Source organism: Palaemon carinicauda, chromosome 23 (assembly GCF_036898095.1).
Source record: "Palaemon carinicauda isolate YSFRI2023 chromosome 23, ASM3689809v2, whole genome shotgun sequence".
In the NCBI taxonomy this organism is placed as follows: Eukaryota; Metazoa; Arthropoda; class Malacostraca; order Decapoda; family Palaemonidae; genus Palaemon; species Palaemon carinicauda.
This window is the reverse complement of record NC_090747.1, coordinates 76,041,035-76,064,808: the sequence shown is the minus strand read 5'-3', so window position 1 is coordinate 76,064,808 and position 23,774 is coordinate 76,041,035. Positions and strand designations below refer to the sequence as shown.

Here is a 23,774-nt window from a genome sequence, read left to right as displayed (position 1 = left end):
CTGATAGGATGAGGACTTCTAAGGGGGAAGACCTTAAGTGCTTGTACAACTCGCAAGGTGAAGCAGGGGACTGCAGAGAAAGAGTGCTTAGCTGACGACTTCCGAAGGGCTGAAGGCAATTTACAGGATCACGAGAAATGCGCGACCTACCTCTTGTAGAAGTCTGTAAAGAAAAACCAGAGGGAAAGTGATTCTTGCACAAGGCGCTAGGAGAGAGAATAAGAGAAGCTCTATAGCCCCAAAAGTCTTGAAGACTGCTCCAGTAGGTGAAGAAATAGCAGGAGGCAAAGGCTGGCAACTGAAGGTCTAGCAACCAAAGGTGTAGTAGGCGAGGGTCTGGCAAACGAAGGTTTAGCAAAAGATCTATGCAGCCTATGGGAGGACGATCTAGGGTCTCCCTTCGTGGAGGAGAGATCACGCCAAAGCTGGGGAACAGCCTGGTGGGAGGGCTCCAAATAACTTTGAGGTTCCACAGAGGAAGACCTAGATGGAGGAAGAGGAGCAAATGTAGAAATCCTTTGATGGGAAGGAGACTTTGGTGGGGCATATCCTGTGGAAGCACCTGCAACTGAAGAGGAAACCTGGTTGGAAGATGTTATCACTGGGGCGATAACTTGTGGGTGGTGTTTCTCCTCAAGAACCATATGAAGCCTCTCTTCAGAAAGGGAACCACTGATGCCAAGGGAAGGCCACAACAAACAAAGGCCATCAGTTCTGAAAGAAAGAAGGTAAATCTCCAAGAGGAGGAGGGGCCATTGTTTCACTAGGAGAAATGATGGGGTCTCCCTGCTTCTGGGACTGACCAAGAGTTAAAAGACCGTCACACTCACCCAAACGCCTTCCGGAGGTGGTCACCAGGGAAGAGTCAGAAGGGAGAGTTCTGAAGGAAGAAGAATTTTGCAGATAAACCCAAAGGTGAAGAATCCTTTTTGGCTTTCTTCCTCCTGCCAAACAATACCCACTGGAAGGATAGCCACTTCCTACATGGTGAGGCTTGAGTACACGTCCTCTGCACGACCGGCACAAACAAGCAATACTTGATGGAGAGAGAAAAAGATATTTTGAAGATAGAGTTAATTTACAAAAGCAGAAACTGCCAATGTTTTACAGGTAGTCCAGGTAGCGAGGAACAAGTTCACACTGTTGGTTGGAATGCAAGTGAGATTACAGTGGGCTAAATTGCCTACCCTCTAGCAGCAGCTGACTACCTTGCCAGTTCTTGACAACTCGTTAAAAGTTTTAACTGTCGTAATCCAGCCTTCACTGTTATCCGTCCCCTATAGCAAAGGACAATGGTTTGTATTTGTGTAGAAACAAAGTTGCTTTATCAGAAACTTGTACATCATATCATGCTTGTTAACTTGGCTGAAATAGCAAGACTAACTGATACAGCAGGCAGCACAACATTGTTTTTTGAGTTGGACATAGTTTGTAAAGCAAACATTTAAACAATCACAAATTATCAGTAAGAAAAAAAAGACTAAATAAAAAGTATTGTTTTGAATTTCTGAGGTAATGCATCTGGAATTTTAACCCTTCAATAATGAGTAGCAATAAATCTGAAAAATAAGAAATAAAACCTCCACAACTGGCAAAGCTAAAACAGCAAATATAACGGGCATAGTAGAATTATCAATACCAAGTTCTGCAGGCATAATAGGAACAGCACCGTTGCATGCAATGCTTTAACTTGATATAAAGATCCTGAATCGCTACACAAGGAAAAGTGCTTTACTGTAGCTTTTGCAGAGATCTACTGATACAGCTATAGCAATAAAATCAGGAAGTGAGGAAGAATAAAGTTAACTGTTTGGGAAGTCACCAAACAGAGGCGAAGGGAATAGTCAAATTTGACCCGATAAACCTTTCATTGGGCAGAGTAGGTGTGGTGCAAAGTGCAAATGAAAAGATGGTAGATATGCTGGTAGGGTTGGTATTGTGCTAAGGACACAACTTTAACTTAATAGCTCCTTCATTTTGATCAATGAAGAAGATGCGGAGGCCAACCATTACAGAAGGCTTGAATGCAGAAGCTGAAATGTTGGCATTGTTCCTCCTTACTTCTCATAAAGTGACAACTGGGCAGGAAACCAATATGACAAGACTTGACTGAGCTTGGCGAGCAGCACAGGCTACATCAGTTGGTGCTACACAAAACGTGTGGCTAAATCATATTAAGGCATACTTAGGGTACACAGCATAACACCAGAAACTGACAAAGAAACACAGCACAAACACTGAAACACTAATTACATAAGTACAACTAAAGCACAAATTAAACTGTAATCCATAACAGCATTACTACCAGTGGCTTACATAAAATATAAAAAAATCCACAAGATGAGATAGCAAATGAGAAATCACTTACACGCCCAAAAAGGATTAGATACCAATTATGAGCACTGAAAGGAAATGTAATTAATATCTGGTAAAAGTACACAGTTAGTACTAAATTTATGAATATAGATGAATAACCAAAACAAATAAATATAAAGAGAAAATCCATAAACCAAAACATTCCACACAAACTGCAGGTAACACAAGAGAACTTGCTTTTTGGCACACACTATGAAGCAGCAACCTACTCAGTAAATGGAATAGTAATAATAAAAATTACATATACTTATAATGCATAGAGTACTGTACTGCAATGTACAAAATGATTTAAGACAAAGATTGTAAACTTTGGAATACCTAATAAATGTGTAATCTACAAAGGCAGTGCAAAACATTGACTGGTGAAGCTTACAGAAAGCTGACAAAGGTGTAGAATCAGTAAAATTAAGGACAATTCAGTGTGAAGAGCTTAATAATGAATATTAAAGGTTAAATATGAATGTTGACTAAATAACTAGCAAAAGGTGGGGAGTCTTTAATTGACAATACTTCAGATAAAGTATGAGGCGAGCTTTTAGAGGTTACTGATGGGTTCATGATATGCATGAAGGTATGGTTGCTCATTTTCTCCCTCTCTAGGATAGATGACAGCGTCAGTGTGCCTTTAATCCGCATGTACATTGCTTTCTGTAACTTGATTTTTACCTATTTCTCCTGAGCTCTTTCATCTTTACATCGTTCTAATATTCACTTCATATTTCAAAGTAGAAAGTAAGCAGTCAGTGTTTTGTTGCTTACTTTAGATATTCTTATGTTATTATCACATTTTTTAACTTTACCAGGTTAAACCAAAACTTCCATGTATTCATACATATTAAATAAATTTTTTATTATTCCTAAATTTATCAGACAGTGAACCACTATCTTATTTCAAAGTATTTACAGCACATTCACTTTCGTGACTATGCAAATATGCGCATAAATGTTACAGTCAACAATATTTGGATGTGTTAAAATGAATGATACTTCAGAACTTGGCAAGCAAGGATGACTCGTCACTTCAAAAGAAGTCTCCTCATTTCAAGTAATTAAGATATAAAGGCTTTTTAAACCATCGCATTTGCTCATTTTAAAGTCCCACTGTTATTAGTCTCACATCACACACAAGTACCACCATCCTCCACTTACTGAGATGGACCTTTGCCTAGAGTTTTACATTTTGTAACTGTGTAAGGATATGGGAGACATGTATTTTTATCACATTTCTATGAAATTTACTATTTCTTTGAAAGTGTTAATGATTATGTTCAAGTGAGACAAAGAAAGAACAAACAATTCTCTATTAATTATCAACATATGTATATCCTCCCAAGTCCTTTAGTGAACATTATTAACACATGATAAAACCAGATATGACAGCTGGCAGGACAAAGCACCTTTCTGTTTGTGGTGTATGTTTTCTAGATTTTAACTAATTTTTTTTTTCATTCCTATCCCTAAAATCCTAGGTCAAATTTTTAACCTTTATCCAGGAAATTATATACAAAACCAAACTTATCCTTTTGTGAATTGTGGCCAATAATATCTGAGCAATACCAACATAATAAAAATAGTCTAAAATTCAACTAATTTTTAATTATTATTTTCAGAGTTTGATAGAATTTTTTGTAATGGAAATAATAAAAAAAAAAATTAGTTATACTAAAATCTCTCACTGAAAATTATAAATTATGACAATCTATTAAAAATTACAATTATTCCTATAACTTCAGAATAAATATTACCCAAGACCCCATTAGGGATGAAGTTGCAAGCAAGTAGTTTCAATTACTATCTCTAACTGTTATAAATTTCAAATCCCTGCTCTATCAGGTAACAAGCTCTCATTACCTTTCCGAAATGTTAGTTGGGAGAAAGGGGGGAGGGTGCAAATACACAGCACAGCAACATATGTAAGACAATGTTGTATAAAACTTTATATTTGTATAAATATAAAACATTGTTTTAAGATCTTTGGATCATTTTGTCAACAAAAAATACTTAATAATCAGATAAGAATATGGAAAGAGAATGGAATTAACAATGACTCCAAGTTCAGTAACCATAAACAAACCTTCTACCACTGTGGCAGTCATTAAGCTATAATAAAATAATTCAGATTGCTGTTATAAAGTAATTTAACAGTTTGCTTAAAATTCTAAAATATGAGGCTTTGATAGAAAAAATAATGGTTCATTGCAGAACCAGACCAACTTCCCAACATAGTAGCATACATAATATTATTCTAGTGTTTAATGAACATTTATATGGAAAATCATTATCAAATGTAATAAACCTTATGAGTCTTTGATAAATAAGATCCCCTCTGATTAAGCCAATTATTATAAGAACTTACATGTGATTATATAGTATGTAACTAGAAACATATTAATGTACATTTAAGAGGCAGTCTTGCTGTATCATATAGGAGATCCTCAACAAGTTGGGCTAATGACTGGATGGAAATAACAATGCAGCCAATAAATAATGGAAAATCTATTTGACATGACAATTACTAAGAATTATGAGGGCTTTTCCCTTCATGGGATTATATGTGAAAGGAGTTCTCTCCATTCTCTTCTGTCCAGAAGTCATTCTGCCAGAACTATTTCTAATTAGGTCAAGGTCAACACATATCTAAAAAAAAAATTTCAATTTTTTGCCCTCTTAAATACTTAGAATTATCCACAGGCCTTTAAAGTAACCTCAATCCATAGTATTCTTTCTTAGTGAACTTGTGGTAGTGGCCACCGCACTCAATACAAAGTATGGAAGTTTTTCAAAGTTTGATTGACAAAGCAATATGGCCTTGTCAAAATATTCACTACTAGGGAACTAGAAGGTATTAAGAAGGCATCCTTATCTAGGTTAGAATTGATAGGATTTATTGATTTAGTCGGGTTAGGTTAGGATATAAAGCCTGGTAATGGGACCTGTGAGCCCATCAGTGCCTTAGAGAATCTAGGGTAAAACTATAGTTACTCAGTGAGTTAAAAGTTAGAAGTTGGACAGCAAGATGAAATAAAGATGACAAGAACAGAAGTAGAAAGTCATAAAGCAAGTGCAGCTATGGATAGAAGATAGAAATCTGTGCAAAGACCCACAAGTAATGTCTACAGTGGTTTGTGTGAGGTGCACTAGTCTAAACTCTTGAGCACTGCAAAAGATGCCATCACCTATTTAGCAGTACAGCTAGGGCCACAATTATTGCTTCAGCAAATAACCTAAATCAGCTCTATTCTTTCAAGTGGTATGTTTTGAAGATCCAAGTTAGCAAGAGCAATGTTTGACAAATAAAGATCTCTTAGTGTGTCCCACCCTCATATTGTCATTAATAGGAACTACAGTACTGTATAGCATAGCCTGCTTGAATGTAAACTTGATGCTGTTAAGTGAAGTCCTTCAGTTAAATGAATCACAACCTCTGCTTGAACAAAATTACTCAAAAGTGAAATCCAGGTTATAAATTCATTCCTTTCTCCTGCTCTCCAAGCTACTGATCTTTTTATCTAGCTATAATTTCCTTCATTTTTCAGCTCTCCCTGTTGTTTATTACTTTGTTGTAGAGTACAGTCAATATGGTAAGAATACTGCAACTACTTAACAAAACATCAACACTAAAACTGTTCTGTACACTGCCAAAACATGCGTTGTTGTTTTTCTTCTGCTTAAAATTGTTCTTTCTTTTATAATCCTCTTGGATTTTGTTTGGTTGTTAATCCTTAATTTTTCAAATTCCCTTCCTGCATTTATATCCAATTTTATCCTCTTGATTGATGACTTTTATATCCTACCTCTTCTTCAACATTATAATGTTCATGTTACTTCTATCTTGAGATCATATAATTTAATGATGTGAAATTTTTGTACAGTAAATACTTTTTCAACTGTTGTATTTATATAAATTTGGAATACTACTCATAATTACTTTATAGTTTGTTTTAATTACTTTGTAAACAAGATACAGTTTAACTGTGTATCAAGGTCACCACATATTAAAAATTTTCAATGCTACAAACTGGCCTCAGTAACTCTTTCATTTTCTGGTTTGGTATGCTGTAGTTGGGCATTGCCTACTGTGCTCTAAAGAGCACACTATAAATTCTAGTAAAGGTTCTTTGTTTTGACCCTTTGATCTCAAAGTACATTATCATTAATATTTATCGGTTATCTTTGATCTCTTTCCACCCAGCTGTTCAGTTACTGTACAGAGCTCCACTTTTATGAAAGTTGCTTGACCTAGCTCAGATTCTTCAAGTTTCAATTATAAATAAATTCTTATGGGGAGTCCTATTACTATAATTGAGAAATGTCACTTTATTGTTTTGTTAAACTGCTTTATGAATGTTAAAATTGTGAATTCACTGTAAGTCAAGTAGCCCCTGATAAAAACAGCCTTCTTTTATTAGCAAGTTGATTACTTACTTTGGAGTTCATGTTCCCATATCAGCCTCAGCCCTTCCTTTTCCTTTATTCAAGAACATTCAATTACCTATCCAATAGGCCTCCATATAAATATGAAGTCCATGTTGATACTGATGAGTTGTATAAGATAAAACTTTAACCAATTCATCAGTTAGCCAATTCTCAATGGGAGATATTAATCTAATCATAGACAAGACCTCACAAAAGCTATCCATAGACCTTTTGGTGTTAGTCCATCTATATCTTGTACTATGTCCTCTGTTGTCATGTCCTTATACGACGTTGCTGTCTGACAAAGTTCCTATCCACTGGCTATGTTAATACTGTACTTAAATGTCTTTTCCTATAGTTTTCAAATAATGTCTATTCTTTCATTATCATTTTATGTTTCTCCACATTCAAGGTAATTACCTTGGTCACTCTCACCACGGCTCATTCGTGGCTCAAACGTTAGTCCATAAAAATACCTGCCATCTTAGCAGTTACAGATTAAAATCACAACATTTGTGGCAACTCTCACCTGTTAAAAGATGATTGGAATATGAATGTATCACTCCTCTCCTTGATTAAAGAAAGCTTTGTTGTCATTGTTTACACACAAAACAAGTACCATGGCGGTTTGAATGTGAAGGGTGCAATACAGGTATTTGGCAAACCTATATTCATAACATTAAATTATGCTATTTACCTCCAGCCTTACATAGGTATTGAAGCATCTGTCGCGCAACACCTTCCCAGTCATTAACAAGAACTTTATTAGTATTGAGAAAATTAAGGGCATACAATTTTAATGATATTAAATTGGGTTCTGCTACCATTGCTAAAAAAAGAAAAAAATAGATACTTGAAAACTTCAAGGAAGGTTTAAACTTAGCTTTAGGTGTTCCCACCATCAATGGGCGTAGATCATTAATGCAAAAAGTTTTTGAGGTAAGAAATGATTACACTATACTATACTAAAGAAAAATAGAGTAACAAAATATAAAAGTAATTTGCATTTTTCATAGCTATACAAACCTAAGTCCTCTAAATTACGGAAAATCTTTAGTGATGCTGAAATGGCCATTGATATTGTTAACGAGGTAGTTGAAGAAAGGTGGTGAGCGCAGGAAATTAGCGCCACCAACTTTCCTGTCAGATTTCTTATTTAGACCTTTGGCTCAGAACTAAGAGGGATGTTTGAGGAAAGGAATTCAACTTTAAATTACAGTACTCAGGTATACATAGCTAGAAAAATATATCTTTCAAAATTGTTATTTTTTTCTGCTCATATACTGTGGCAGTTCTGTTCCTACGCCATCCAGACCTCCTCACTCAGCTCACAAATGGGATTTTCTGACAGCTTCCAGCATTTTTGGGTGCCAGAGCTATGACACTACCATGAGTCACTCCTCACAAAGGCCTTCGGCTTGGTCGAGTCTCTTACATGAATGAAAGTGGCCGCAGTACACTGACCATGCTTGATATTGTTTTGGCGATGTCACCAATATACTTGCTAGTGCATTCAGCCATCCCATCTTCCATCCCCATGCAAAAAACTCCAGGAAAGAAGATCCTTTATCTTTCACAAATCAAACTCCAACTACAACTAGAAAGAAACTCTTGTGGCTCTTTCCCCAGTTCAAGTATTCCTCTCCCTCACATACCTCCTTCCACACAGCTGTTTCAGCTCAGGAAACTGCAAGACCTTCTATCAATGATTCAATACGACCAAACCTCAATGGTAACTTAATCACCAACCCCCCAAAAAAGGCAAAGTGCCTACTTTCTACAGACTGATGCATCTCTTCAAATGCTTGATCCATCAACAAGACTATGGAAAGCCGTCATCTTACAACTATTTTCTCTCAATGCAACTTTAACCCAACACCTCGCTCAACTACATTACTGCTGCTGAACGCTGAAAGATCTGTCTTAATGCTTCCTCAAGCAAAGTCGTAGCCATCTTCAAGTTTAAACCTTAGGATTTGGGGAGTCTTCACTGTTGAAGACTTCATACTAGAACCTCTTTGATGCTTCTACTGTCAGAGCTTTGGGCACTACTAGAATATCTGCTAGGCACAACCATCTGCAGCCAGAAGCAACCAACTCTGGACTGCATCAGTGCTCATAAAGGAGGAAGAACTACCTGTCCAAAATGTCCCAATTGCTTTCTTCCTCACCATACCTGGAACAGGAGATGACCAGCAAGACTGCAGAGGATTGGTTACAATAAAGGAGATACCACCTGCCAAGCCAGCCAACAACAGCTACTTAAGACTCAGAGGGTACCCAAAAAAAGATGTTGCACACTCACAGTTCTTGATTCTAATATTTCTGACCCGTCAGTGACCGGAATTGTTCCTAAAATCAAAGTGCTACCCACTCCTCTTCTCCCTAATCCTCATATAAGCTTTATGAAATGCTAGAAACTTTTACCTTTGAAAGCCTTGTGCAAATCCTTATTCAAATCGCCTAACCTGTTGAGATGCTACCGGTAGAGTTATTGGATCCTTTGACTGGCCAGACAGTATTACATTGGATCCCTTTGTCTTTGCCTACACATACACCGAATAATCTGGCCTATTCTTATCATATCACATTCTCCTCTATCCTCATACACCTGACAACACTGAGATTATCAAGGAGTCCAAGGAGTTAAATATCACAAATTTTAAGTAATTTGTATTTTTCCTAACAGTACTTACCTTGAACTACTTTCTTAGGAGAGTCTGAGAATCTTAATCACCGACCAAGAATTTTGCATAGTTCCCCCTCTCTCCACTACCTCTCGGGGCGCTCCGGGGCGGAAGGATACTCGCCCTGGTGCGACCTGAGTCACGCGTGGGGTCGCGCTTGTTAGCCAGTAATCGTATGTTTAAGTCTTCCTCGAACTCCTGTAAGATACTCGGGGTAGGATGGGAGGGCCATTACCCGAAAGTAGTTCGAGGTAAGTACTGTTAGGAAAAATACACATTACTTAAAATTTGTGATTTGTTCCAACACGGAGTACTTACCTCAAACTACTTTCTTAGGAGACTTATACTTTAGGAGGAGGAAGTGGCTTACAATTTGGCATATTCGAGACTTGTTGGGGCCCTTGACCTAGATAGGGGACTAGGTCTGGGACGCCAAGGGAGAGGCAGGAGAGTAGGGGAAAGCACGCAAAAGTCTACCTTATGTATAACTCACCTTTTATTCATAATCCAGACTTGATGTGTTCCAACGTCCCATTCTCCCATGTAAGGATGGGGTCTCGGGAAAGGAATAGAGGGTAGCAAGGAAGGTGGGATAGTAAGGAGGAACTTGTGTTGCTTACGATTACTTCCCACGGCTATCCCGGGGCTCAAACTACTAAACTTGTTGCATGGCTGAAGTGACTGGTCCGATGGAGAAGGCATCCAGGGACTTCCTCGTACAGTCCTTGAGGTAATGGGCTGTAAAGGTGAACTGCCTAGCCCAAGTGCCCGCCCGTAAGATTTGGCCTAGCGCCATGTTGGTGCCAAACGCTAAGGACGTGCTAAGGCCCCTAATATCATGGGGTCTCGGGGTCCCAGGCACCGTGGAGCCCTCACTCTCATAGGTCCTCTCTATCACCTGCCTCAGCCAGAAGGATATGGTGTTTTTGGAAACTGCCTTCTTGACCGAGCCTGTGGACACAAACAAACTTTTCACCACCAGTCTGAGTTTGGCCGTCCTCCTAAGGTACTTCCTGATGGTCCTTACGGGACACAAGAGCAAGTCACTAGGGTTGTCCTAACATGGAATAGCCGGAATTGAGAATTCTTCGAACCTAGGGTCCGCAATTGCAGGGTTCTGGGTCTTTGCTACGAACTCCGGCAAGAACTTAAATTTCATGTCCTTCCACCCTTTCAAGTGGGACACCTCGAAGGACAGACCGTGGAGCTCGCTCACCCATTTCGCTGAGGCCAGGGCTAGTAAGAAGACGGCTTTGAGGGTGAGATCCTTGTCTAATACATCCTTCAGAGGCTCATACGGGGGCCGTGAAAAGGCCTTGAGGACTTTGGCAATATCCCACTGGGGAACCCTCGAGGTGCGGGGGTCACAAGTTTGCTCAAAACTTCTGATGAGCATCGAGATGTGACGCGAGGTCCCCAGATTGATGCCCTTGAGCTGGAACACCTGGCCTAACGCCGCTCGAACTCCTTTGATGGCTGGGATGATCCCCTAGGTCATCCCTCAAGTGTACCAGGAAGTCCGCAATATTGTGGACCGAAACGTCCAAGGGCCGGAGGTTCTGAGTGGCACACCACTTGACAAAGGTTGCCCATTTTCCTTGGTACACAATGCAAGAGGACTTCCACAGATACCCCGACATCCTATCCGCTGTTTTGTCCGAGAACCCTTCCTTCCTTAGCAGCCGCTTAATAACCTCCACACGTGTATCCTCAGGCCCTGAGGGTTTTCGTGCACCTTTTGGAAGTGTGGTTGGCTTAGCAGGTCTTCTCTTGCTGGTAAGGGCCACGGCGGGAGAGTGGCTAGGTCCTGCAGATCCACGAACCACTCCCTCTCCGGCCACCAGGGCACTACCAAAGTCATCTCTGTGGACTTTGTCTTAATCTGTTGAGAACCTGTCTGATCATCCCAAAGGGGGGAAAGGCGTAGACATCGAGGTTGTCCCAAGGGTGCTGGAAGGCGTCCTCAAAGGCTGCTGTCGGATCTGGTATTGGGGAGCAGAATACGGGGAGCTTTGCGTTTAGTCTTGTGGCGGACATGTCTATCACTGGGGAGCCCCAACGACGTAGGACTTCCTGTGCCACTTGGGGGTGGAAGGGACCGCTCTGATCCCACTATTTGGCCTGCCCTGCTTAGCCCGTCCGCCAGGACGTTCCTTTTTCCGGGGATAAATCTGGCTGATAGGAGAATGTCGTTCTTTTCGGCCCATTCTAGGACTTGAGCTGTGAGATCGCACAACTCCCTTGATCTTAACCCTCCTTGTTTCTTGACGTATGCTACTACCGTGGCGTCGCACATGAGGGCTACCGAGTTCCCCCGAAGGAGGCAGGTGAAACTTACCAATGCCCTCTGCACTGCCATGAGCTCCAGAAGATTGATGTGCCGGGTCTTTTCCTTCACTGACCATTTCCCCTCCGCTGTCTCCTCGAGGAGGTGCGCTCCCCACCCCTCCTTCGATGCGTCCGTGAAGAGCAGCATCTCCAGAGGAGGGGAGCCGAACGGAATCCCTTTCAACGTATTCCTCCTGTCGGACCACCAGAGGAGAGCTTCCTTGGAGGGAAGAGACACCGGGACTATCTTCTTTGGGGAACCTCCTATTGACCAGAGGTCCTTCAGGTTCCACTGAACCGGTCTGAGCTTGAGCCTGCCCTGAGGAACCAACTTCTCCAATAAGACCAGGTGACCAACTAATCTGTGCCAATCCTTGGCTCTCATCGGAGTACTGGCCAGGAACGGGCGGATTATTATTATTATTATTACTAGCCAACCTGGTCCAGGTTGTCTAGCCTCTCCTGGGACGGGAAGGCTCTCACCAGTTGGGAATCTAACACCATCCCCAGGTACGTCATCCTGGTGGTGGGAACTAGTTGGGATTTTCCGAGATTGATAGTTATCCCGAGCTCTTTGCAAAAATTGACCAGTCGAATACCTTTCTCTTTTAAGGCTACCTCCTGAGGTTGAAAGCAGCAACCAATCATCGAGGTACCTTATCAGCCTGATGCCTTGCTGGTGCCCAGGTCAAGACCAGCGCGAAGCCTCTCGTGAAGACTTGAGGGGCTGTCGACAGACCGAAGCAGAGGGTCTTGAATTGAAGAGTCTGGGAGCCCCACTTTACCCTGAGAAACTTCCTGCTGGAGGGGTGAACGGGAATCTGGAAGTAGGCATCCTTGAGATCCAGGGACAGCATGAAATCTCCTTCTCTCAAGGCTACCAACACTGACTTCGGCGTGTCCATCTTGAAGGGGATCTTCCTGATGAATTTGTTCAATGCCGAGAGGTCGATTACCGGCCTCCAACCTCCCGTCGCCTTCTTCACCAGGAAGAGCCTGCTGTAGAAGCCCGGTGACGGCTCGTGCACGGGGTGCAGGGCTCTTTTCTCCAGCATAGTCTCCACCTCTGCCTATAGGGCTGTCCTCTTCTACGAGTCGTTGAGAGCTAACCGTACCGCTCGGTGTTCGGGGATCAACGTGGGCGGCTCTGACAGGAAGGGAATCCTGTATCCCTCCCTGAGAACAGTTACCGTCCATGGGTCCGCCCCGTTGTCCCGCCATGCTTGCCAAAAATGTTTGAGGCATCCCCCCACCAGGGGCGTGGGAAGGTGTAGGGGGCCCCTCTCCCTATCTCCTTCTAGGAAGGCGGTTTGACCGGCCTCTCCTTGACCCTGAGAACTTAGGTCTATAGGTGGTTTGAGGTTGAGCACCACTCCTCCTGGAAGGCCGAGGAGACTGGTGCCACGAAGAGGCGGAGACGGGTAGGCCCCGTCCGCCGAAGGTCTCCTCACAAGGGGCCACCTTGGCAACTGCTGCCTGGGCTCGGCTGACCCCTTCAACTTGCCGACTCTCTCTCCATCGTCTCCGCTACCGTTTGGAGAGGGAATACCGTTCTGGCACAGACGGGAGAGTTTCTTAGGAACTTTGCCTCTCGCTTGGGGAGCCTGCGGGATAGTCTGTTCAGGATAGTGTCCCTTTTTCTCAGAACCCAGTTGGCCGTCTGGGTAAGGGACTGAAAGGTCAGGAACCTCATGGCCTTAACCCCCCGAGCGGATCAATTCTTTTAGAAGAGCCTGATTGTCCAGCACTGAGAGGTCGTGCGAGATTTGAAAGTCTGCCAGCGTACAGACCCACCAATCCAGCCAAGAGGTCACGTTTACGGTGTCCTGAGCGGTGACCTCCATCATGGCAGCCTCCGCTTGTGAGAAGACCAGCTCCGTTCAGGCTACGCTCGTCCGAGTTGCCCTGGTTCAGGGTAGCGACCCCTTCTTCCAACGTGCGGGGCCCTGAATGATGACCGTCAGGTACATAGAACTTTCTCTGGGTCTTGACCCAGTAGGAGTTTGAATGAGCCCTGTGACCTCAAAGAATTCTCCGGTCCCGACACGTAAAGGTCTACGTGCTCCATTCCCATGGCAACATCGGCGGCTAAAGGCAGGGTCAAGGTAGGCTTCTTCTGGACAGGATCCTCCACCATCCTGCCCAGACCTGAGAGCCAAGCTCGTGCAGGTGTTGGTTGAGGCTCGTCCAACCTATGCTGCTGTCGGATGAGAGCAAGCACCTTACGGCAGGACGAGACCTCTTCCGCAGAACACTCACCTAAGTCTACTAGGTCGTCCACTAACCGTACCTCCGCGTCTGAAGGCTCCTCAAACGCGGAGGGATCTGTGGGCACGGAGGCCTCCCTCCCCTCATGGTAGGATGATGGAGCGGGTGCCTCCGTCTCGCGTAGAGCCGTCGGGGTGGAGGTAGCCATCATGGGTCTATCCCGCTCCCGGGCTCACCCGGATGGCGCTGGTTGATGGTCGTGGCAGCGGCGAATCCCAAAACTTGGCCGGAACCGCTGCGACAAATGATCCTGGAGTTGCGTTGCTGTGCTTAACCCGCGGGAGTTCCCTGCACACGGGTGGAGCCGCCGACTTACTAGGCCGGGGTAACAACGAGTGTGCCAACGGCTGCATCCGACAAGCGGGCGGAGCCAAAGAGACACTGTGCAGGGCAACGGGAGCGGCTCCAGCAGCCACCGAGGCACGAACTGGAGTGGCAACCGACCTGCTGGATTCTTGACGATGATGTACCACGGTAACATAACGCTTCTTCGGTGATAACCTCTTACGGTAGTCCCTCCTCGAGGACCTCGCCCTCTTCCTGGGCGGGCTGTCGCGTGGGCTCGATCTCCTCCTCCTAGATTGCTTCCTCTTCCTCCTAGAGTCTCGAACACTGCAGCTATCCGACGAATAGGAGTCATAGGAGAAATCGTCAGCGGAATACGAGGAGGCTGAATCTTCCGACTCTATCATGAGCCTCCTGGGGGTCCTGGGTCTGGAACTCGGAGTCACGGGCTCCATGAAGTCCGGCGGAAGCGTGGCCGATGGCGCCGGGGGTGAACAGATGATGGGACGAGCGTCGAGCCAACCTTCGATATCCTCCTCCTGCCTCATGGGGGACCTGAAGGGCGTCCTAGGAGCCATCCAAACGATGGAGTCGGGGTCCGGTCCCAGGAGCACGTGGGCCGCCTTTCTTTGGTCTGGCCACCCCCAGAATCCGCTGAACCTGAAAAGCACTTTTCGGGCGTGGGGGTGGGCGCCGATTCCCCCCCCCCCCACTGGATGTACACTTACGACGGGTTCTGCGGGCACCAGGCCTTCGTCTATAACACACACTCCCGCCACATCAGCAGACCCCTCACTGTCTGCACAGGCCCCTTGGACACAGAATCCCCCACATCAGACTCATGGGGAACGGCAATGGGCCGCTTCCCCGAAACGGACTTACCTCGTCCCCTACTCTGGGTAAGGGAAGGCAAAGGAGAACCCCTCTCAGACTGGGCCGAGGGCGACGTCAGCGGCGAAGAAAGACCTGACTTCTTCAGCAACCTCTTAGAAGCCTTCTTCTTCTTCTTAGCGTATACAGTAGGGTCCATTGGAGCTCCGGCCAAGACTCGCACTCAGGGCACTTGGATGCCGGGGAACACCTCTTCCCCCGACATGAGGAGCACAAGGTGTGCGGGTCGACCTCGGGCGATGAAAGCCATGCCCCACAAGACTTACCAGCTTGGGTCCCAGGACAGCGACACTGAGGATCCATGATAAAAGCGAACACAAGCACACAAGGGAAAGGTGAGGAACACAACGGATACACGTGGTACAGTACACAAGAGAAAGGAACACAAGGGAACACGTGGGACAAGGTAAGGAGAAGAACACAAAGGAACACGTGGGAACACAAGGTGAACGGCCGGGATAAGAGACAGAGAGTGGCGAGATTTAGTCACCGCCGCTACCAGACGCTTACTGGCTAACAAGCGCGACCCCACGCATGACCCGGTGCGAGTATCCTTCCGCTCCGGAGCGCCCCTGAGAGGTACTGGAGAGCTACGCAAAATTCTTGGTCGGTGATTAAGGAGATTCCCAGACTCTCCTAAGAAAGTAGTTCGAGGTAAGTACTCCGTGTTGGAACAAACTGCAATATAATTTTCCAGTGGCTACTTTCCTCTTGGTAAGGGTAGAAGAGACTCTTTAGCTATGGTAAGCAGCTCTTCTAGGAGAAAGACACTCCAAAATCAAACCATTGTTCTCTGGTCTTGGATAGTGCCATAGCGTCTCTACCATGGTCTTCCACTGTCTTGGATTAGAGTTCTCTTGCTTTGGGTACACTCGGACATGCTGTTCTATCTTATTTCTCTTACTCTTGGTTTTTTGAAGTTTTTATAGTTTATATATATATGAAGGGTCTAATTTAATCTTGTTACTCTTCTTGAAATATTTTATTTTCATTGTTTATTCTTTTCTTGGTTATTTATTTGCTTTTTTCCTTTCCTCACTGGGCTATTTTCCCTGTTGGGGCACATGGGATCATAGCATCTTGCTTCCCTAACTAGGGTTATAGCTTAGCTTGTAATAATGATAAAAATAATATCTTAATAAATCTCAAAAATTCCTTTCAACCTCAAAACTTTTAGCCACCGAGTAAACTCCTTTAAAAAGATACAGCCCCTTTCCCTACCTGGAGAACAGAGATAATATTTTATACAGTAACTACTTTTCTTACTTCTTATGCTTCCTCCTCCTCTCCAAATCTCTACTACTTATTGGGACTGGCTACCATGAAACTTTCTCTAACTACTAAAATTATTTCTTTTGGCTATATTTGGAAACTTGGTTTTTGTCAAGGGCTAAAGAAAAAAATGAACTTTCAAAAGTTAAGTTACTTTTTCATAATCCCATTAATCTTGGGGGCTATGACCTCAAGTCTGTGTTAGGCAATCATCAACAAAAGAACAAACTACACATAAACAAACCTTTTGTCCTTTAAAATATGGAGACTTGCTTATTGGTGGATGGGAACTTAACTGGTTGGTTCATTTCCTCTTTTTTTGGAATATACCAGACTCCCTGGTCCTGTACAGGAGTAAGAGAAAGAACTTCACCAGTCTCCCATCATGGGATGAGTAGGCTGAGACAGCCTGGGCAGTACTTAGTTATGTACCAGGTATTTAGTCAATGAAGGAACCTTTCTCCCCCAAAAGGAGAAGACAGTATGGAATGAAATACCAAGTTCATGATGGCCATATGGGTTATTATTCATTTAACTATCCTCCACCCTGTTAAGGGAGGATGGGGAATGGTTATGTACAAGCTATTTAGTCAATGAAAGAACCTTTCTCCCCAAAGGGAAAAGACAGTATGGAATGAAATACCAGGCTCATGATGGCCATATGGGTTAGTACTCATTCCACTATCCTCCACCCTGTTAAGAGAGGATGGGGGATAAGTACTTCTTACAGATTAGTTCAATATGAATGGTGCTTAGAAATGCATTACCACCTTCAATGACAGATCGCACCTGTAACGGTACGACTCCTTCATCCCAAAGAAGAAGCAGAGCTAGTAATTCTATCTTTCATTAATATAACTTCTGGAGCAACCTGCACAAGGCCAAGAACAAGTGTTGAAGGACTTGTGGGTATATTCCCTGGGAATATTGTCTTCATTGGCTATCTGACTGCAAGATTCTTCATCAGGCTAAGTTTGAGCTGGTACATTGAACCCGTTAATGGTCACAGCGTGTACTCTGTCTCAGTACGCCAGAAAAAGAATGTGTTTTACAACACCTCTTTCTTGGTTCTATCAGTGATAAGGAAGAGTCGCTAACACTTGAGCCTGACATGTCGAATCTTCTTCAGATAGTACCACAGAGCCCTTACTGGACACAAAAGCACATCCTCCCAATTTCCACCAAACACTTTATGAAGCAAGGGGATGGAGAAGGTTTCAAACCTCGGTAATTTTCTTGCTTTTGTCCACAAATTCGGTTACAAAACTAAAGAGAACTCCGTCCAACTCTCTCTCTGCCAATGTTACGGCTAGTAAAAAGTCAGTCTTTAGAATTGGATCACTGTTTGATGACTTTCTCAAAGGCTCATAATGTCATGCATAGAGACTTGACAACACAGGTTATGCCCCAATCCAGGTAAACTCTTTACACAAACATGGACAACTCCCACAGGAGGAGAGGTCCACTACACTCTTCAGTTGGAAGACAAGGCTCAAAGCTATTCTTCTCTGATCAAACTCAAAATAATTTATACCATCTCCATCCTAATCCTAATTGCTCTACATATTGGCTCAGAGGAGAGAGGTCAATGACTGGTCTCCAGCCTACATTTGACTTCCGAGAAGTTGGCTGTAGAAGCTTGGAGATCCGTCTTGAACGTCTTCTCCACCATTTCTTTCACCTCTGTAGTAATGTTAGGGCTTTTGGTGATGTACGAGGATAGTTACAACTGCTATTAGTTTACATGATAGGGCTGGGACAGCAGTACAAAAAGGAAGAAAGTAATAATAATAATAATAATATTAATAAATAATGCTAATAATAATAAGTTGTGTAATGGCACACCAGGAATCATTCGCTTATATGTAGCATTAGGCAGTGGGGGACTCAACATAAAACCTTCTTTCTACCTCCCTTACTATTTGGAGGGTATCCATGGTAGAAGTCTCCAAGGCCACAAACTCTGAAGCAGAGAAGGACATGCCTTCTTATCAGAGTCTCTACAAGGGAAGACACTCGACCAGTATCTAAACTGATGGGTCAACCTCAAGAGGTGATGAGGCAGAAAACTGGCATGTAGAACCTTCACTGCCTATGAACCATTGGGGCAAGATCTTGTTAAACTGTCAGGAAGCAAGAGTTCTCAGATCTGATTTTCAACTCTATCCAGGGACAAACTAATAAGATCCAACTAGCTCTAGAGAATGTCTCGTCCCCTGAGGGACACAAAGAGAACATTGATGACCTAGGTCCTACCGAAGCTAGTGCCATAGTTGCTTCACCCAGTTTGTTCGTGAGAGCAAAAACCTCCACAAAGGAACACATTGACTGGATTCTCTGCTTCCACTGGTACTTGGCCAAAGTCCAGTACAGATAAGAGAATCCTGAGCACCCTCATTTGTTGCAAGGGATGAAGGCTCAGGAGTTCTACTACCCCATGAATATGGGGTAAGACACAACTGTACAGTATGTCTGTATTCAGGACTGAAGATAAAAGTGAAGAGGTTTTGACAGGAGAGTGGGCAGGGCTACTCGCTCATGTTTACCACCGGTCGTTTACAATTTTTACGGCCGTTTCAGCTCCGCTGAAGATACCCCCTATTTTAAAGAAAAAAAGGTTTGCATGCACATAGGAACAAATTAATTTCAATATGATGAATGTTTCATGAAAATTTGTGCTGTGAAAGTAAATGTTACCACACCACTCAGTAATTATAAAACAACAAATTAAATATAGTATAGACAATTACTAATTAATAACTCTTTAAAAGACAAGAAAAGTATGAGCCACAAAATAGATATATCAGAAAAAGTTGTCAAAACAAAAAGACCTAACAATCCTCATAAACTAAGATTCACTAAAAATAAGAGCTTGTTACATGGAACAAAGGAAAGAAATTAGTCTGTAACACCTAACAGCATATAGTTACAACATTAACAGTCAACTTTGAATCTAAAGAAACCTGTTTGAATCTTTGGTTACCTGTGAAGAATACAAAAAACATTGATTAGCTGGTCCGAATAAACTCACTATTATTTAAATTCATATGAAGTTAAAAAGTCCTCTACACCTAACAGAAAAGCACTCTGTCCATTCGACCAAACACATGAACCTACATTTATCCCTAAGAACCCCTAATGATACAAACAACTTGACAGAAGGATATTAAAAACAGGTGAAGCTCCTCATACAATACAAATATATTACATTCAAATTTCAAAAATCAAATGCATATCCATTAAGAGAAATTAATAAGCAAAAATAAATGTGTGATTATGACAGGCCTCATTTAAAACTAACCCTTATCACATTATGTTTTCAATTTTACAAAGAATGTGAAAATTTACCCCTCAGGGCTTAGAGGGTTTTCTTATTATTACACCTAATTTAAAAAAAATATAAAAAAAAAATAAACAAATAGCCTTGACACATTATCACATCTACAAAATAGGCTAGAAGTCACGCCACCCCTTTCTCAGAGTGAGACAAACAGTAGTTTCTGTAGTTCTGTACCAAACAAATTACAAATTTCTGAAACCAGTTTACCAAAATAAAGCAAATGTTAGAACTGGCATGTAAAACCTCTTGAGAAACATAAAATGTCACTTCTCATAATTCTTTTGAAGACAAAAATATGAGTTGAAAATCCTGATATTCCTCAAATTACAGAAAAAACGGGTTAGATGCAAGACCTATACATGTAAATAATGTAAACGTGTCAGAAATTGCACGAAATGGGACTAAAAGGTTGTACTTCCTTTAGCAATAGACATGATAACAATCCTATAATAACATAGTGCATTTGAAAAAGAAAGAATATCACAGTCTTCAGAAATCTGTGATTTCTTTTGCTAAAGCACACAGATTATCTTCAAGGAAAACTTAACAGTAGAAACTCAAAATAATAAATGAAGTTTTCTTAACTCTAATCTTTTATAAATGAACCTTTGGGTTGTTCACTAATATAATACATATAGTAACAAGAATAAAAGTCATTAGCTAATACTTTAGTAAAAATATTTTGACTTGAAATGCTGTTGGAACAAAAAAATAAGTGTCATTATCTCAATTCAAAGTGATAATTGAAATGAGCCTTCATCTGTAAGTAATGAGAGTAAAATGACCAGAAATTAATGCAAGGAGTTATTAACGAGAAAGCAAACACCAGATACTTTAGGCCCTACTGGAAAACTTGGCTGCCGCAATCTATATCGTTTGTAGTAAAGTTTTTAAAGAATGGTTTGTAGTCATATTTTTGTAATACAGTACTTAGTGTCAGTTGATATATAATTTTTTTCTTTGGCTCCATTTTTTTTATTAAGGACACTAGACTAATTAGTAACCAAAATTAAGAGAATTGAGAAAAACTATCATGAAATAACTTAAAATTCTGAAGATATACCAAAATGTCATAAATCTAAACATTATAATTCAGGGTCGTATTCCCTTAAAAGATTTTTAGGTCATTTAGAGTAGGGAATTAACAAAAGTTAATAAGAAATTAAAACTGTATCTGAAACCAATTTAAATTCAAACTTTATAAGAAAATCTAATAAACTTATTTCAAAGACAAAAGGCTCCTAGAAAAATTAAACCTATATTTATCTTTACAAACGAAAAGAATATATTAAAATTTGCTTTCAATAAAATGCAGATATCTTGAAAGCAAGGTCAGATTTACAAAGCAATGCTCAAGGTTACCCAACTTAGTCACATCAACCAAAGTGTACATTTCCTTTCAAGTTACTAAAGTATAAGACTGCTGTCCTTGTAATGTTGGACTGAAGATATAGCATCTGAGAATCATTACTGACTTCAGGTCTCATTAACTCATTTGTGATAATATATAATAAATTGAATGAAAAGGTTGTTGCTTCTGAAGATAAAGACACTCTTTCACAAAACTAATCAGACAGTTTGCATTCCAGTTAACAATACGACACTTACAACACATGGCTTCTGTCAACTCATATACCTTCAGAAGCAACAGCCCTTACATATATTTTATATAGCAACACAATCATACAGTATCGAGCAAGCAATAAGTTTTTAGCATCACTGGCAACAAATTACAAACTTGTAAGTTTGACGAATACTGTACAAAATACCTCTTAAAGAAAAGCTCCAATGGAATGCAGTCATTTTGATATCTCATACTCTCTTTTTCAGTTGGCGGATCAGTTTATATGTTCATCGGTAATCTTGAAATCTTGCTGCATGAGGTTATAAATCCATACTTAAGAGCTCTGCCTTCTCAATTGTACTTTGATAGTTACCTTAAATACATTAAAGTTAAATAAATTTTTGTGAGCTTTAATTTACTACACAAAATATTTGCAATTTAGTTTTGATACCTATGCCTGGTCATGATTAACTGCTCAAAAAATCTCCTCTTTATCTCTGTAACACTTTTGGAAGTTGAAGTTTGAGAGTCACTTTCAAAACTATTGTAACTACATTCTGTAATGCTATTATATTATTTTCATGTATGGCTCTCTATGTTTGCTCAATCACAATTTCCAACTCCGTTTTCCTTTCAGGATAAATTTCTATTCACTTTATACCTTGGCTTATAAATGTCATATCATATGCAATTTACTGTATATTTTTCCTTCTAATCACTTGAAAATATCAATTACACAGTCACGTAAACACACAACCCCCATCTGAGGACTGGATTATGCTTTCCAAATACTGTACAGTCTTTGCTTTATCCTCGGCAAGTACTTTAAAATTTTAAGTACAACCCTCTACTCACTAACTAAAGATTAAAGCAGTCACAAAATATTCCCCAAAAAACATATTTTCATAACAGCTCTAAATGATAAAAGCATGTTACCTTAAAAACACCCTTGGAATACTGAATTGTATCAAGGGTAAGAAATGGGAAATATCACATGATAAATAAAAATCAGCCAAATCATCATCTGACTATTTCCATCAATTTCAGGACACTTCAGACCATCCTTGCATCAATCCGAGATCATATAACTTCTTGCTAAAGTCTGCTAGATCTGAAACTGTTCTGAGCCAAAGATCATAAACTGTACTATGTAAAAGAAATGATAGATTATTCTGGTTCTACTGTGATAAATATTGAATGGTATTTATACCATGTGAAGTGTGAAACTTACTATGATATTTACAACCCACACTTCTATCTTAAATTCTTTAATAATGTATCAAATTGGAATACATATAATAATTTGGTAACTAAAAAAAATAATTGAAAACACAACGTATGAGACCTTTTTGTACCAATATTTTTTTAAAAATAAAATTGAATGCATTCAGACCTTTAATGCCTAGAACACTTCTTCCACTAATAAGGTAAGGAGTGAAATGTCTGATTAAAGTTCTAAATCCAACCCCATCCAGCTTTTCACATGAAAATAATTTCTTGTTTTCAGATATAATTATATTAATCAGATGATAAGTCTTTTTACCACTGTAATCAGCAGAGCATCGTATATTAGCCTCTGTAGGAACTTTGGCGTAGCTTCCACTGTTTGGTGTAAACTTACACCAAGTTACTTTTGATATCCTATGACTGGCAAAAAGTTAGTTCTTGGGATTTATAAGATCAAGTTACTTCTGTGTATCACTATTAGCATGGAAAATATTGACACTTGTAACATCACAAAATATTCAAAATACTGATATATATATCTATATTCATATACATATCAGAAATACTACTAATGAGTAGCACACTGGATGCCATGTTGTCCTTCTGAACCATCACTGTCGTTGCTTTCATCACTAGATGAACCTCCAACAGTCCCGTCATTTCCATCGGCTCCGTTTGACAGGTCAAATGGGGCTGATGTTCCCTGCAATAAATATTGAAACATTCTCATTTGTATCCTAAATATCACACTTTCCTTAATGAGGTCAATGAGTAAAAGTTTTCATAACATTGGACCCTATGATTGCCTAACTAGTACAGCAGGAACAGTGCAGTCTTATTAAACCTAAACCTTAAAGTTCAACTACAATCATCATCACAATAACATATCTATTAATAAAAACAAATCTTGAAATAAACCTTTACCAAGCAAAATACTCCTTTCATAAAAAGATTAAAAAACACCAAAACACAAAAATTCCAATCATAAAATGCTAAGCAAACCATTCAAGTCCATATGTTTTTTTTTTTTTTTTTTCTTAAAAATTAATGAATCCAGACAGTCCTAGTTTCAAATGTCTAGATTTTTTGCTCAATTGATAAAACACCACAAACATTTCAA

General features: G+C 41.0%; 2 protein-coding genes across 5 annotated transcripts in view; one reads left to right on the top strand and one right to left on the bottom strand.

Annotated features, from left to right (window-relative positions):
* The window catches only part of LOC137617179 (DDB1- and CUL4-associated factor 8-like), a 483,388-nt gene that overhangs the window by 365,917 nt on the left and 93,697 nt on the right, over positions 1 to 23,774 (top strand). The gene's annotated exons all lie outside the window — the stretch shown is intronic.
* Positions 18,331 to 23,774, bottom strand: part of LOC137617072 (DDB1- and CUL4-associated factor 8-like) — a 56,610-nt gene continuing 51,166 nt past the window's right edge. Inside the window, exon 7 of the mRNA XM_068346913.1 lies at positions 18,331 to 23,357. Within this exon, the coding sequence (XP_068203014.1) occupies positions 23,223 to 23,357 (135 nt within the window). The 3' untranslated portion in view covers positions 18,331 to 23,222. The remainder of the gene's footprint in view (positions 23,358 to 23,774) is intronic.